This window comes from Lytechinus variegatus, chromosome 17 (genome assembly GCF_018143015.1).
Source record: "Lytechinus variegatus isolate NC3 chromosome 17, Lvar_3.0, whole genome shotgun sequence".
NCBI classification, from domain to species: domain Eukaryota; kingdom Metazoa; phylum Echinodermata; class Echinoidea; order Temnopleuroida; family Toxopneustidae; genus Lytechinus; species Lytechinus variegatus.
The window spans coordinates 10732360-10749013 of record NC_054756.1 but is presented as its reverse complement, the minus strand read 5'-3'; the positions used below and the strand labels follow the sequence as shown (position 1 = coordinate 10749013).

General features: G+C 34.6%; 1 protein-coding gene across 5 annotated transcripts in view; it reads left to right on the top strand.

Moving 5' to 3' along the window:
• Positions 1–16654, top strand: part of LOC121430748 (focal adhesion kinase 1-like) — a 139549-nt gene that overhangs the window by 38757 nt on the left and 84138 nt on the right. For 3 of the 5 annotated variants that reach the window (XM_041628127.1, XM_041628126.1, XM_041628130.1), the window contains exons 8-13: positions 938–1078; positions 1701–1778; positions 2494–2598; positions 4308–4355; positions 9495–9612; positions 10138–10194. In XM_041628127.1, the coding sequence (XP_041484061.1) occupies positions 938–1078; positions 1701–1778; positions 2494–2598; positions 4308–4355; positions 9495–9612; positions 10138–10194 (547 nt within the window). The remainder of the gene's footprint in view (positions 1–937; positions 1079–1700; positions 1779–2493; positions 2599–4307; positions 4356–9494; positions 9613–10137; positions 10195–16654) is intronic. The other 2 variants (XM_041628128.1, XM_041628129.1) reach the window with 2 other exon arrangements.

Here is a 16654-nt window from a genome sequence, read left to right as displayed (position 1 = left end):
ATTAATTTCTAAGCTGCAGCCGATGATGACGTCATTACGATTTGGAATGGAATTTGCTATTACTCCTACGTGAAAGCTCAAATTAGACTGGAATTTAGATGTTAGTGTTTATACCACTATTCGGAGCTTTGATCGTTTTTTATAGGTTATAATGTTCATATCAAATGCTATTACAATTTCATTGATAAAGAAAATTGGATTGCAACATATTGTGAACTGTACACTTGGCATTAGACCTAATTCTTGCATTGTGTCTGATAAATAAAAAAATTGAAAGAGGGCCAAGTTCTGGAAATGAATGAAATCTTTAATAATCAAGTTCTCTCTGTCAATATGTTGTTGTAGTGATCCAGGTTTGTCTCCCTCTATAGTTTAGTTTGATGAAGTGTTTTTAAGTTAAAAAACATGCACATGAGAGCCAGCAGAAGGAAACTGTTTCACTTTGTTAACCTACAAGGTCACACTGGCCTATTTTACAACTGGCAGGCAAAAGATATTGATATTGCTGATTGACAAAAGTGAATAAATGTGATTGACAATCTAACACTGATTCTAGGGAGGGTAACTGCTGAACTTTCTTTTTTTCCAACTTGGGAAGATATGTGACCAATATTGGAACTATTTTGTTTACTGGTGGAAGAATTAGGGCCATTTTACTGTCTAAAGTCGAAATTGATCCTGTCAATTAAGTGTAGTCTTCATAAATGCTGATATATTTATAAAAATGAGCTGGTCGAGGTACCCTTTTCTGTTCAGATATGGAATGTCAGACATATCCTATCCACTGGTAGTAAACATTCAACCCTCAAATTTCATCCTTAATTTTTTAAAAAGTTCCATTTTAACACACGGGTCTATGGGAAATGTTTTAGGTCCGTGAAACCGCAAAAAATGTCAATCTGTTGAATAGCGATTCCCTGTTTGTCTCCCTCTGTAGCCCAAGAATCTACGCAAGCTAATTCTACAGTACTTCAAGCAGTTTGCTAATCTTAACGAGGAGCAGTGTGTGTTCAAGTTTTTTGAAGTACTAACGACAGTACACCGATTCGATCATGAAAAATTCAAATGTGCACTTGGTGTAAGTATTTCATTTCATTTATTGTTTCAGCCATTTTAGGAAAAAGAAAAAATTTACAAGAACATCCAATGAACAATACAACAGAACATAAGACAAAGTATCAAGGGTTAGGGAGCTCCCCAAAATGTAAATTTGGTTGGTCCTTTTTAGGATCAGCACATGCCTACAAATGGATACATGGTAGATAGTGAGACATCTACACTCAATAAGATCTTGTTAGAGCTTCGTAACATAGAAAGGAACCAATTTGATCAATATTTTTTTCTAATTGTCTGCAAAATGTTTCTCAATAATTGTCAGCTTTTGTTCTGCCTTTAGATATTTTGATTCTTAAATGACTGATATCAGAAAAAAAAATTGAAAATGAAGCCAGTCAAAAAATTTGTCAGAAGAAACGGGAGATTTAAATGAACTTATAAAGAGAAATGTTGGTAAAATATGTATCAACAAATAAAGAGAAGTGACATCATTTAATATGAGATATATTGGAAGCTGTGGGTTGGTATGAAGTGTCTGTCGGTTCTGATCTCTGAGAAATCTCAGTAAAGGAAAAAAAAACAAAGTTAAAGAAAACTTTACTGCATTATGACTGGTAACATTTTCCTTTCTCTTTGTCTTACAGACTGGCTGGAGTATCTCAGTGGAGCTGGTAATAGGGCCTGAAGATGGGATATCATGCCTCACGGACAAAGCTGCCACAGTAAGAACCCATCTCATAGGAGTGTGTAATTACGTTGTATCAATCATATATGATTATTTTTGTCTGTGACTGTCTTACAATGTCACTTTCTGAAAGACGTGACTGGGGCTCGAATTCTGCATCAATCTGTTACCCCCCCATGTAGGGAAGGGGGAGAGTAGGGCTAGGGGGGAGAAGGGGAAGAAAAAAATAAAGCTTTTCAGTTTTTAGATCTGCATAAAGAATGTATTTTCTGTATCAAAATTTCTAGAAATTTTGATTAAACACATTTTAGATGGAGCCAAGTTCGAGACATATGCAATAAGAGGAGGTGTCGAACACACAGAAAGTAGAGCTGTCGAACACACAGAAAGTAGAGCGACGTGTAGTGTTGGGGGTACAAAAAAAAATGATGATGCATGTACATAGAGACAATATGTATTCATTATTGGGCAATTGCAAAAAAGTATCCACAATGGTTACCACACATGTGGGATCATCCTGAAATGATTTGTCTCAGTTTGCTAATTCTAATGAAAATTTGTAGTGGTCTCAAATGATCCTGATTTGGGTCGTTCATGGAGGGAAATAAGAATAGAGAAAACTGGGGTCAGAGATACAAAATTAAATTACAAAATACAGAATTGCTCTAATGATGATCAATATCAGCAAACTAAAACCAGGTTATGGATTAAGAATGTAGTATCATACCTTTTATGTTTTTTTTCTTTTTCAGCCCACCAAGATGGCCGACTTTGACCAAGTGCAGTCTGTCCAGTCTCTAAGTACAGATAATGATAAGAAAGGTCTTCTACAACTCAAGATAGCCGGAGCTAATGAGGTAAAAACAATCACTTAGTCACCGATTGTTGGGCTGATTTGTATGATCGGTCTTGTACCATAAGTCTGTGACAACGACATGCATTCCCAATTATGATCCTTTCTTGATATGTGCTAGTAAAGCATCATTAAAGATAAATACTAAGTGGTAATGACCTCAAAATGAGTTTGATCAGAATCCAATCAAATAACCACCCAAGTGTTTGTATGTATTAATGAAAAAATATGTGCCAAAAATGGCTTTGGAAGAAAAAATGAATTGCTGAGAAATGAGCAAAATAAGCATGGGATTCCGTCAAATGTTGGGTATTTTTTCAAGCAATGTTTAGACACTGTCCCACTCATGCTGTTCTGTGTTAGTGATCTTCAGAATTACCGATTTTGAGCAAAGATTTCATGATTGCACAAAGATAAGTTTACATTAATATACCAGGGGGGTGATTCACAAAGATTTAAGTATGACTTAGAGTCGCACTTAAATGTCTAGTTGCACGCAGTATAAAAAGCATGACAGCATTGGTCAGATCATGCCAAGAGGACGTGTACTACTGCGTATTGATCAATAAGATTGCGCGTTGCATATCATGTATGCGTCAACATTTAAGTGCGACCTAAGTCATACTTAAACCTTTGTGAAACACCCCCCAGATCTAGAATATAGTGCCAATTAATCTTTATTCAAAAGAATTTCTCATAAAGTAGTTGCTGCAACTACTTTCTTTTACCTTCAATGCGTGGAATGTGCGTAAACCACTGTTTCAACAACAGATTCAAAATTTAAGGCAACTTTGAATGTATAAAAAAATACTGACAAATTAGGGTATATTTTAATCTGCTACCCATCATATTTTGACGTAAATTTTGTGGTTGACGGATGACTCTGCAATCATGCATTTGAATTTTCTAATCAATCTCGAATGCATTTTGAAGTGCGCAAGATGAAGCATGTATGCTGATTTAGTGTTTACTGAAACCAATATGAATCCTAGATTATTGATTTACTCGTATCGCATTGAATCATGTATTTCTTTTTTGCCAAACAGATTTCTTAATGTTCCTCTCCAATCCCATTATCCAAACTGCTTATCTTTAGTTTGATAGTATTCCTCATATCATTTCACATTGCTTCCCCCTTTGTGTGACATGCTATGCATCAGTGCATTGTTACTATTAAGTATTCTTTTTGCATTTTCTTTTGTTAATTTCCTTAAAGAAAATATACTCCAGCTTTGCAGGCTATTTCAAAAGTGTATTATTTTCATCTCATTTCGTTCAGTCACTGCTCCCAAAAGAAATATTATTTTTTTTCTTTTCCGAAAGGTTAATTTTAATTGAGCTTTTCAAAAATTTATTTATAAATTTGTAATCCAGTGTATTCTCAACCCTTATGTTGTTTAAACAAATGGAAAAAAGTAATAATTCAGGATTTTTTTTTGAAGTACTTGTTTTGTACATTTACTTCATCATAACTTTTATATATGGTCATGCTACTGTTGATAAAATGATTGAATAATCATGAAAAAAATATTATTTTGTTTTTAAATTCAAAACTTCCTTTTAACCCAAATGTTGAAGTGTGATTGTAACCCTGATATGTATATGGACATGTTGCTATGGATAGCTGTATGAATGATCAATGAATGATTTTTTTTTTCTTTAATATATATATTTTTTTGTTTCTAAACTGCCCTTGTACCCCATTGTGTTTAGTGTGATGGTAACTTTCATGTATATGGCCATGCCGCTGTAGATATGGATGTAAGTAAATCATGAAGCGTCTTTGGTTTTGATTTGTTTTTATTTCTCTTTTAGCTTTTAACAGCTAGCCACGTTTTACTATTCAGTTCTTAGCTCCTCACCAATATGCTGACTTGCTGTTTTGCTGTTCAATTTCTTCCGCTCACAATTTTGCTTATAATTATATTTTACAATTTTTTAAATTCACTGTTAGTATCCTGAAGCATTGTGTAATGGTTGGTGTGTGTTTAGGTGCTTTATCATTTCTATGTAGCACAGTTTATGTTTCTGTTTACGGTTATTTTGGTGCTTATCGTCAAGCTGGTATAACCTAGTCTCCAAGCATAGACTCATCATATTTGACACTTTACCCAATAATAGGTCTAGAGTAAAGACTAGACGCCAAAGGCTCTGTCGGTGTAGAGCCAGCCACAGTGCATTGTAAATTTAGTCTCACTATTTCAGACTCGGCATTATGCACTATGCGAATTGCGAAACCCAAGGGTCTTTGCCTGCAGACTAGGTTCTACCAATTACATACTAGGTAGTATTTTGCATCAAATTTAATTGGTCATAATGGCCAAGCTTTATGCAGACAACAAAAATTACTCACAGGCTTTCTTATTAAACTGGAGATAATGGCCGAGTGGGGATTCAAACTTACTGTACAACTTCACGATCATGAGTGCGATGATCTTACCGCTACACAACACAATATAAACATTTCTATTTTTATATTCCAAATTGTACCAGTTCCATAACATTTCCTTTGATGGTAAATGATCAAGAGGAAAATCCGACAATTCAGCCAAGCATAAAGTGTAATCTAATCTTTAATAAAGTTAATGGTAAACCTGAATCCTATAATGAGCCAAAACTCTTCTCTTAGCTCTAACCCTGACATTGTTTCTTCATAGAAAAAATTGACATGAACATTTGTGTGGTCATCAGAATTTTTTTTCATATCGCCAGAAGTTTCTATGAATGCCCCCCCTTTTTTTTATAAGAAGTCAGTCTAAATTTGTGGTTTTATTATAAGAAGCCATATGTAAGTGTAACTCAATTTCTCCATCACTAGATAATGAATTTATTGAAATGATAAATATATGCAATAGTTTTGAAAGTTCATCTGTGTTGGTTTGAAAATAAGAAAAGGTTAAACTTTGCTCCCAACACAGAAAAAATCAGAAGAAATGCCTCAAAATTTTTGGCTGCTAACTGCAACCTTCCTCAGCGATGATCGAAATAACCCGATTTGACCTGGTGACCTAGCGATCGATAATCAGATTTGTTCTTTGTGTTGAGAGCAAAAGGTTGATCTTTTCTTATACACTAGTTTTCTTTACCTTTTAAACATTAGAAAGATCCCAGATCCAGTACTGATAAGAAATATTTTGACACTCAATAGCTTCTCACAAATTTGGCCCAGACTTACAGTTATTTTAGCCCAGTGTTAGATCATGGTTTAACGTTTAACTGGATTTCAGAATTATGGCTAATATATCATTTATTGAGACTGGGAGTCATTCATTTATACTATGTTTTGATGAGATTCCAAATTTTGTTGCATCACATTTCATACAGCAAGTTTATGTTTAGCTTAATGTCTGAAATTTATCAGCCCAGTGTAATTTGAATTTTCATACATTGTTTCTCATATTTCCTGGACTAGAAGAGTTGATTTGCTCTCATTTTCTTGGGAAGTTTTAAAACCATTTCTTGGTTGTTTCTTCCAAATTTCTTTCGTTTCCTCTTTACGTATTCATTTTTTGAGTTTTTATTTCATTTTTCAGGAAAAAAGTTGTGCTATTGTAAAGTAACAACATGTACATGATTGGGAAGGAAATGGTTTTGGTATTTGCATAACGTTTGCTTGATTAATTTTGCTTTAAGGTTTAGGTTTTGATTAATTTTGATTTAAGATTTAGGATTTGATCCAGTAATTTATGCTGAATTTGGTCACAAGAGGGCACTCTATGCTTTTGCTTTGGTGATGGTTAATATGTAAAACAAATGCTGAAGCAAGCTTGTGTGAATTATATGTATTCTGGGCAGGTGGAAGTATTTTGATAATTTTTCATTCTTTTTATGACTGTGCATGTAGAAAATTATTCACTATTTTAACCCTAAAAAGACTGGGGGGGGCTGATTCAGCCCCCCCCCCTCAACATTTTTCGCGATAAATCCGCCGCGCGAAATTTTTTGACCGCGTCGCTCGCTGACTTTTTAATTTCAAGTCTCGCGCAACTTTTGAGACCAAAATTGTGACCCCCGGGTACGCGATTCCAAAATTACGCAACATTTCGTAAGTGCATGCAGACCCAAAATTACTCAAAAACGTGAATTTGTGTACAAATCCAATGCAAATAGTGTTCTTAGCCAAAATTCATAAATGTATCATTATTTTTCCTTTTACTGCTTAAAATCAATTAATTTTATCTTGTTTATGGTAAAAATAAAGTCCCCGACAATTTAGAAACAATAGAATACATAAGAAAATAAATGTGATTTTGAAATTTTTTTAAAATCAAGTTGATCAGATGCCTATCTAGAGTATGTGAAACAAAAATTAGCATTTCAGGGGCATTATTTATTTAATTAGAGCAAACTTATGATTTTACGCATAAATTAGCATAATTAATGAGCAATGAGATTTTTTGCAGAATTTGATGTTATAGTTTTGTAGATAATGCCATGGGTAACGCGTGTGCCAATTTTCGTCGCGATCGCGCGATCGACGGCCGAGATCATAAGGGGGGCTGAATCAGCCCCCCCCCCCCAGTCTTCTTTGGCGTTGAAATAGCCCAGTCTATTTAGGGTTAAAGTACATGCAATGTACATACACTTTTACAATAGAAAACAAATTAATAGGACCATATGGAAACAGTGTATTTCTTTTGCATGTATAGTCCTGACATGCACTTTATGTAGTTACGTACACGTACATAGATTTGGATTTCTTATCATTACTGGTATTTTCATTATTATGATTGAATAATTTGTCTGCAAGTCCCAAAACTTTGGACAATAAATGATAGATTTAACTTATGTAGATACTACACATTCCAAGATTTAGTATTTGATTATTTTGTGTGTGTTTTTTTATTTTGTGTTAGGTACATGTGCCTAAAAGAAGAAAATAAACCCAGTCTTTTGAACACTGTACTGTTTAGAGTGCATGTGATGCAATAAACCTGTATGATAAACTACAGTCCATTCAAATGAAATTTATTTCTATGGGTCTTGTTGCATAAAAACATAGAAGTCAATACTATGATCAATTTGGCATCTATCAAAAACTTCCAATGAAAACTTATTACTATGGTAGTTGAAATTGGATGACAAAGTTACTATAATGGTTTGTGAAATGGGCTATGGTCATTGTGATTCTTAATGCACATATAGACCCTAAATAATTTGTATACACCTAAAATTATTACTGGTTTAATAATAGTATTTGTGACCAGCCACCCAAAACCAACAATGAGTTGCCACTGCCAGGGAAGGTTCTCCGTAAATATATAAAACAAAAATTTGTGGTTTAAAATGTAATGTAAAGAGAAGAAAATTAGCTTAAAGAATAGTTCTTCTTCATACACTCAAAATTTGTAGTTTTTGAGTTGAACATAAGACAAGACACAAGAGCTCCTTTGACAGAATTTGTTTTCTAGACTGCTTGGAAGTTTCACCAATATTGTAGTGTGCACATCTCAAACTGAAATCTGGATTTTAACCCTGTTTTTCCATCTTTTTGAGGTTCTAAGTCTCACCAAATTTTTATACATTCAATCAAGTACCTATGTGGATTGTAGTTGATCAGTTTTGACAATTTATGTATTTTAAGGCTCGGAAGTACTCTCAGTAGGCTCAATAATATTGTAAAATTTGTTTTTGGGTTTCTTATCAATTATCAATATCAAAAGTTATATCATTTATGGTATGTTGTATTTTTGTTTTGTTTTGATTTGTATTGTTGGTGAATGTGGGTAGAGGAAAGATGAATTCCATCTTTAGAAAAATAGTCTTATCAAACTTTACAAAAGAATTGGCTCGTTGATTTTTTTTTTCAAATCTCTTTGCAGAAAAGAGTTATAGAAAATATCTTATTGATAAAGTTTGTACCGTCTCGCAATCTAAGATCAGCTTAGAAGGATCTTTTAAAGGTCAAGTCCACCTCAGAAAAATGTTGATTCAAATCAATAGAGAAAAATCAGACAAGCACAATGCTGAAAATTTCATCAAAATCGGATGTAAAATAAGAAAGTTATGACATTTCAAAGTTTTGCTTATTTTCAACAAAATAGTTATATGAACGAGCCAGTTACATCCAAATGAGAGAGTCGATGACGTCACTCACTCACTACTGGTATTTCTTTTGTTTTTTATTGTTTGAATTATACAATATTTCAATTTTTACGAATTTGATGATTAGGACCTCATTGCCTGAAGCACAAAATGTTAAAATAATGGAAGTCCATGGGTTCAGGGAGGAATGCAACTTCATTTCACATGAAAATGAAGAGAAAATAAATATATTTCATAGTTTACATAATAAAATACAAAAGAAAAAGTGAGTGAGTGATGTCATCAATTCTCTCATTTGGATGTAACTGGCTCGTTCATATAACTATTTTGTTGAAAATAACCGAAACTTTAAAATGCAATCACTTTCTTATTTTACATCAGATTTTGATGAAATTTTCAGTGTTATGCTTGTTGAATTTTTCTCTTTTTATTCAAATCAAATTTTTGTTGGGTGGACTTGTCCTTTAAATACACATAATTCGAGTGTTCAGACCAAATTTTATGAAGAACGATCCTTTGCCCATGCTGCCCCTTCACTTTGGAATACCACCCCATCATCATACATGTACATGTTAATGTGTGTAAAGAACTCCTCCACACCTAAGTTTAAATCCACTTTGAAAACATACTTATTTAAAAAGAATTGTAAATGAGTTAGCGCCACGATTGCCAGCAAATTTCTCTCTTTTCTTTGCTTTTTCTGTCTTCAAAAAGCGCATAGGAATGCATTTGGCCGTGATATGCGTTATATATAAAGCAGGTTAGTATTATTATTATTGTTATAGAAGGAAAAAGGTACATGTACATTTAGTAATTTTGATATCGTTTTTTTTCCCCGACTTGTCTATTTTTCAGTCTGTATATATCACTACGCCATCCCCCACCATAGCTGAGGACATGGCTGACCTGATTGACGGATACTGCAGGCTTGTGCTCAACACAGAACAGTCACTAATCATTCGAGCGCAACAAGGTAATTAAACCTAAGAAAAATGATTTCCAAGTGAAATTGTAACTTTTAACGGGAAGTCCACCCTGACAAATAGTTAATTGTAAATACAGGGAATAATTTTCCTGTTATCGCATCGCAATTTGCTCCACATTTTTGAAAGACTGCTATGCATAAAGTCTTTTGTATAGCATATTTTTACATAGGACTGTACATTAATTAGTTGAGAGCTTTTTTCTCATGACCAAAAATGCTATTCAAATTTTTCAAGCAAAATTATTCCCTGAAATATAGCAGAAAATAGATGACAAATATTGGTGAAGGTTTTAGGAAAATCCATCAAAGATTCATAAATATTAGAAGTCTAATTTCTAGATGTGTGACGTCATATGTCAGCAGCTCTCCGTGAACGGTGGATTAAAAATATCAATGACAGTGATCAAGTTGACGGGTTGTATGCATGTATCTCCTCTTTGGCCTATCCCTCTTTTCAATATTCATCTACCCATCCATCTATCTGTCTATCCATGCAATCATTGAATTGAGAAGGCTATTCAGAAGTCCATATTCCCAGAGATAAATCTGCCGTCATAACTTACGCTTCCAGTAAGTATTCCCCCAATCTCGTGTATGGTGTACATGTCGCTGTGACATCGTCAAGACCCCCTTCCACCATAATTTTATCAAATACATGTACAGTGGCCCATATTCTGAGGTCTGGCTTAATTTCAGCCACATGGACTATTATCAAACTTTGTGCTAAAAATTATGGAAAGCCAAACATGCCAAAATTTTGTTTACAATTACATTACATGTTTCTTATATTCACTTTGCTATTTCACCATGCTATAATGGTGAAGAGAATGGATTCATTTACTATTCTCATACAGTTATGAATGACCTCTGATGAAAGAGATGAGCTTAAAAATGGACCCGTTCTCTAAAGATTTGTGTCACAACTTAAATGTGAACTTAAAAAGTTAAACCACAATTTTTGACCAAAATTTAGATCATTCCTTAGTTCAGAATATGGGCCTTTGTTCTATATATTCATCTCTTTTCATAGTTATTACAATTTTGTGTTATACAATTATGGTATATATTTCTTTTGTTTACATGTACTGCCATATCGTTTGTCATTAAGAATGTAACGATTTTTGTTTATGTTGCAGCCACTTTTTTCTTTGCAATAAAAAAAAATGAAGTGATGAGAAGTATAAAAGCAATTTGTGCACAGCTATGTTATTTTCACTGTAGTTATATATATTTATTTTGTTTTATGTACACTGTAAAGCATAAAATCTTTACATTTGTTTGTTATATTTAAAAAGTGCATTTATTACATCTTTACTTCCTTATTTCCCCTCTTTCCTGCTGAAATTACCAGCAAATACCAACCACTTTTAGTTCCTTTCTTTTTTTAACCTTTATTTTCTAATATTTGGTCACTTTTTTGTCTTCAGTTTATGCATTCTCCTTTTCTTTCTGTTAAACAGTATTTACTCCCTTTGCCTTTGTGTATGTTAAACTACAGAATTATGCAAAGCAGTAAATATGAGTATTGTACTGGTGCTGTTAATTGACTATTTCATGTGAATACCTACATTGTACATGTAGGTTTCTCTGCTTTGGCCTACTTGAAGTGTGTGCTGGAGCCATTATTACTTTTGTCCTATATCATCGTGAAATGTGCCGTCAGTTTATGTTCAAATTTTTCTTTTTATCATCCCAAATCTGTAATGCAGTAAGAGGATTCTCATTTTTTTTTTTGTCTTTTACTGTTGCAAATGTTCAGTATTGTTTGGCAATTTTTTTTTCTCTTTCATACTAATATTTTTTATTCAGTTTCAAGTTAGACAATATAATGTACATTCTGTGAATTGTTAAAGTATACAAGTTTGTAGTTGTCACCCTCTTTATTTTTCCTTGTATTGCTACCTGTCTATATTGAGAACCTGCCTCTAGTGGCCACCAAATTGTGTCTCATTTAAAAGGAATATGCGTTATAGAACCTGCCTATAAAGGTCACGTGTCTCCAGTGCCAGTGGCCGCATTTTCTGTTTTCATTGGGTGGCCTTCCAGTGGTCTTCACCCGCAAATAAAGGACATAGCGTACTAGAAAAAAAAACTGACAAGCAAAAAAAAAAAAAAGTTTTCAAGTTCAAAAGGAGGGGGCCACTTGTGGCTCGTCAGGGATCAGTTGTGACTCGTCAGGGGGGGGGGCAGGGATACGTCCCTATCATAAGTTGTGACTCGTCAGGAGGGGCAGTCTGCCCCCCTGCCCCTCCTTAGGTACGCTAATGTGGCCTTCATAGACATTATGTTTGACTGCAGAAAAGTCTTCTTGCTGTTACTACTCCTCCGGATGTACTGGCCAATTGTTCTCTTCTGTAATAATGATTAAAGAATTTTTTTTTCGCCTGTCTCTTATATTTTCTCCCTCATTCTCTCCTCTCTGTGTCATGCCTGTCTTTCTCTCTTTGTACATATTCATTTTTAGTCAGTCATTCTCTCTCTACCCTTCTCTGTCTCTCTACATCTGTCTATGATTTACATTGATTTCTCTACGTACAGTGGTGCTAAAAAGTTAGTGAACCCCACCAGAAAACGAACTTATTTAAAAGTGATCAAGTTCTGTTATCTTTTAGATATATTGTGAAGTCAGGTGATAAAAGATGTTACATTGTAAAAAGTTTGTGTTTGAAGGCTTGCCTGACATTGTAGTGCTGTTTTCTACATTCTTCACTTAGCATGAAGGAGTGTCTTTTCTGGTAGGGGTTCACTAATTTTTAGCACCACTGTTTTTCTCTAAAAGTATCTTTTGTCTATTATCAGCCTCTCATGTTCTGTTTTATAAATATCTCTAAAATTTCTTTATATACTTTTTCTTTCTAACATGATATGCAAAGCAATGTGCTACAGGTTACCATCTTAACTTAAATTAGTTTCTTTCATGTTCTTTCATAAAATGGAGTGAATTTGGAAATATCCAAATATTTTTTGTATCAATCAGTTGTATCAGGTCTTCAACAAGTACGGTACCGTGTCTGTGATCATACAAGTCTGGAAAAGCAGACTATTGCTTGGATAGGGTCAATTTAGCCCACTCTGCCCTGAATGAGAGATTTGATTTGCTTGATAATCATGATTTGACGTTTCTCTGTCATCTAGATTATTTGAATGATTCTGGATTTGATTTTTTTTTCCAAATGAGTCATCGTCATCGTGACATCATCGTCATGGCGATATATCTCAATCTTCAATCCCGATTCTGCTGCATCTGTGCTAATTCTGGTTTAGTCATGAATTTTTTCTGGTCTATCAAGGCATGTATTTAGGCCAGTGTTTTAATTTCATTTCCAAATGATTTAACGGTATTAACAGATACATGTATGAGTAATCGCTCTAATGGGGTGTTGCAAGGAACTTGCGATCAATTGCAAGCTTATTTTTGGTCCCTAAATCAATCATACATGTATGTCTTGCAATTAACTGCTAATTCATGACTGATTGCTAATCTGCTTCTTGAAACATGAAGTGTAATCTCATTTGCTACAGTTAAAAGTGATCAATCAATTGTAAAATTGTAATAGAATATTTACAATCGATTGCAAATATTTTCATGCAACACCCCCATTAGTTTGCAGATCTTGCACACATCTGATGATTACTGTCATACAAGTCTGGTAGGAGTATTTCCCTGGGCGTGGTGACTCTGCATGCATGTATACATGTATACATGTATACAATGCTGGAACAACTGATCAAATACGTTAAATTTGGTTTATCTATAATATAAGTAATAAGCATGTTTAACAGATTATACATGCCTTATATGCGTGGAGTAGCCGTGGTGTAGTGGTTCTGACTCTCGCCATGTAAACAGAGGGTCGTGTGTTCGAATCCCACCACGGTCTGGGGTCCTTTGGCAAGGCTATAATCCACACTTTGCCACTCTCGACCCAGGTGCTAAATGGGTACCCGGTAGGATGTGAAAGTCATTGTAGCTTGTCCAGTACTGTGTGCGCCTCACCGGCGACTGACTGGAATACTCCCGAGGGAGTGGAGGATGTGCACACGTTGTGTGCGGGAATGACTGATTGAATAATATATCTGTAAAGCGCTTAGACACGTCGTTCCGATGTATTAAGCGCTATATAAATGCGGATTAATATTATTATAACTTGAACTTTATTCTCTCAAAGTATTCAGGGTCCTACATGTACATGGATGTATTATAACACTGAACGAAAGAAACATCCATTTCTTGACAAAGTCGCTTGGAGATATGCAAAACCTGGACAGTTTACATTTGCATAGATTAGCATTTTATTTCATAACAAAATGCATTGAAATGATTAGAATGTTAACAGAAAGGTACATGTACATGTATGTACAACGAGACACACTTTTCGATATAGAAAACAGACAGGTTAGTAATAATTGCCCACATATTTTGCCCAAACCTCTCATTTTCTCAGTTCAAAGGTGTTTTCAAAGACATTGGATATCATAACATGGTTGTAATTGTTTAAACCTGAATCTGGATTAAGTAAAGTGATGAAAATTTGTGTTGAAGTGATAATTAAGAGATGTCTGGGGAACGTCTGTGATGTGTCAACTTCCATTCAACATCACCAGGTTGAAGAACATAACAAAATCTCAGGCTCAGAGCCCTTGAACTTTGCATTGATGTAAGCCAGAGATGCAAGTCCTCATGCTTTTGCCATGTTTTCCTCCCTGACAACTTTTTTTCAGGCATTATAGAAGTTTATATTGTACAGCATTGGATTTTATGTGGCTTCTTTTCAAGCCCATCAAGTATGTGTTTTGCTGTCTTACATCCCTGAATTAGTTGAAAGTTACAAAGTAACATTCAGAGACAAGCATTTCTCAATCATCATCAAATAACTGAAATTGTTAGAGCTGAAAATCACTTTGTTTGTTGCATTACCCCATTAATGACTATGGTTATTCTCTCAATGTTGAGTGCTTGAGCATTAATTGTAGCCATATTTGAGGGGTTTTTTAAGTTTTTAAAATAATACATGTATTTTTTTTACAAAGTGGCATTGAAGAAAATTAATTTTAATTGTTAATTGGTACAAAATGAAAGTTATATTAGAATGCAGAGGATCAGCATGACCATATTAATTTACAAATTAATTCATGTTTAACAGACATTGAATGAAATGATTCATATTGAAATAAAAACTGAAATGAACACTTGAAATGATTTTCATTTGATATGAGTATATGATCATTACAAACTAAATTTGAAAATGAATATTAAAGGACATTTTGATTCAAAGGGATATTTGAATGTTGTGGGATATTAAAAAGAGTTTTATTTTCCATTTTACAATTTTTGCATGATGATATTTTTTTTCTACACAAATAATATTTGAAATTGTAGGCCAATATCAAGAGAATAGAGGGTTTTAATTAAATTATTCTCCTTTAGAAGTGCGTATCTAGAAAGATTCCTCTGGCAAAGTTTCACCATAGTTATCATCACAGACTGATTTTAAGCTCCGACAAATTTCAGCGCCATGATTGGTTATGATTGGCTGAGATGCAGTGACTGGATTCGGACCGTTACCTTGGTGACGTACAGAGAATGATGACAAGTCGGTACTGACAGCTTTCATGAAACAGTTTTTATGAAATGAAGAAACAATTTGAGAACCCTGCGCTGGCTAGCACTTTGTATGTGTCATGCCATTGTCTTTCATCTGAACAAGTAATATAAAATAGTGTTTTTACTATACGTCCAGGGAGTCTTTTAATTTTTTATGAAGCAAATAGTCTGTAATTTTCACTGATTATCTCCAATCCTGACTGAGCTCTTAAGCTGCAAGTGTAGACCGCTTTCCACAAATCAAGGTTTTTATATGTACGCAAACTACATGTAGTTCAAATACACGTTGGGCTCTCATCTTTGTCCAGTCATGACCATCTATCTTGTCTCCAAATTACAAAGCACTGCCTCGTGATTAAAGAGGGAATGTTTCGAACTAACTAAACATTTTCCTGTTCTCATTGTCTTAAAGCGAGTGAGTATTGTTCTCACTCCAAGTAAAGCCAATTTAAGCTTCTGTGTAATTCTGATTCATGACCAGTCAAAACAAATTTCCCTAATTAAAGGACATAGTGCCCTCTTTTACACTACTGAAAATAGAAGACATTGTTTTTTGATGGTTTGTCGGGAAGATGTCAGGCCTTTTAGCTCCAAGTGCTATCACAAAGTAACGGTATGATATTTTGAATATTTGTGTATTGTAGGTCAGAATGTGAACATGGAGGAATCACTATCATGTTAGGAAAGATCAAGTTTTGGTGGTGATAATGGTTGATTTCAGAGAAATAATGGTAAATGGGTACCGGCAGGACGTAATTCCTCAAAAAGCTGTGTGCGCCGAATAGGTAGCCTAGCGTAGCCGGGTAATAATGAAAGCAGGGCCCGCTGGGAGAACAGTTTTCGGAACTGAAGTGGCTACCCTGGGTAAATATACCTTTATTATCATTATTATTATCAAAAGTTTGTTTCATGCTTCATGTTTTTTAAAGTTATATTGAGGTCTTTACCTGACTGCTAAGAAAGCACAAATGCCTGTGAGCAAGCAACCAGGGGACCAACTGCTTAAGGTCCTCTCCGAGGGACCTGCAATGAGGATAAATGCCTTACCAATTGTATCATCTTTCCGTAGTGTGAAGGGGTCAATGGGCATGAGTCCTAATCATCTCTGTGTATAATAGACCCCAAACTTCTTTTTAGTGCAAGAGCAACACCTTGCCCTAAAGGGGTGATAATGAATGATGTTACAATTAAATTATCCAATCCCATTGTTCCTTTCATTATTAACGCTCCTTGTTAAACCAATCAGAGGCTTCCTGTCTAGGGACTTTCCCTGTCTTCACCTGATATGTAGTCTGTGACCTCCAGGCCCACACATTTTGACTTTGATATTATTGTTAAATGTTCAAATGTATAAGTGCAGATAGTGCTGCAGTATACAGTAGGTCTGCCTGACATATTGATTGTCTGGCCAGATTATCCCACACC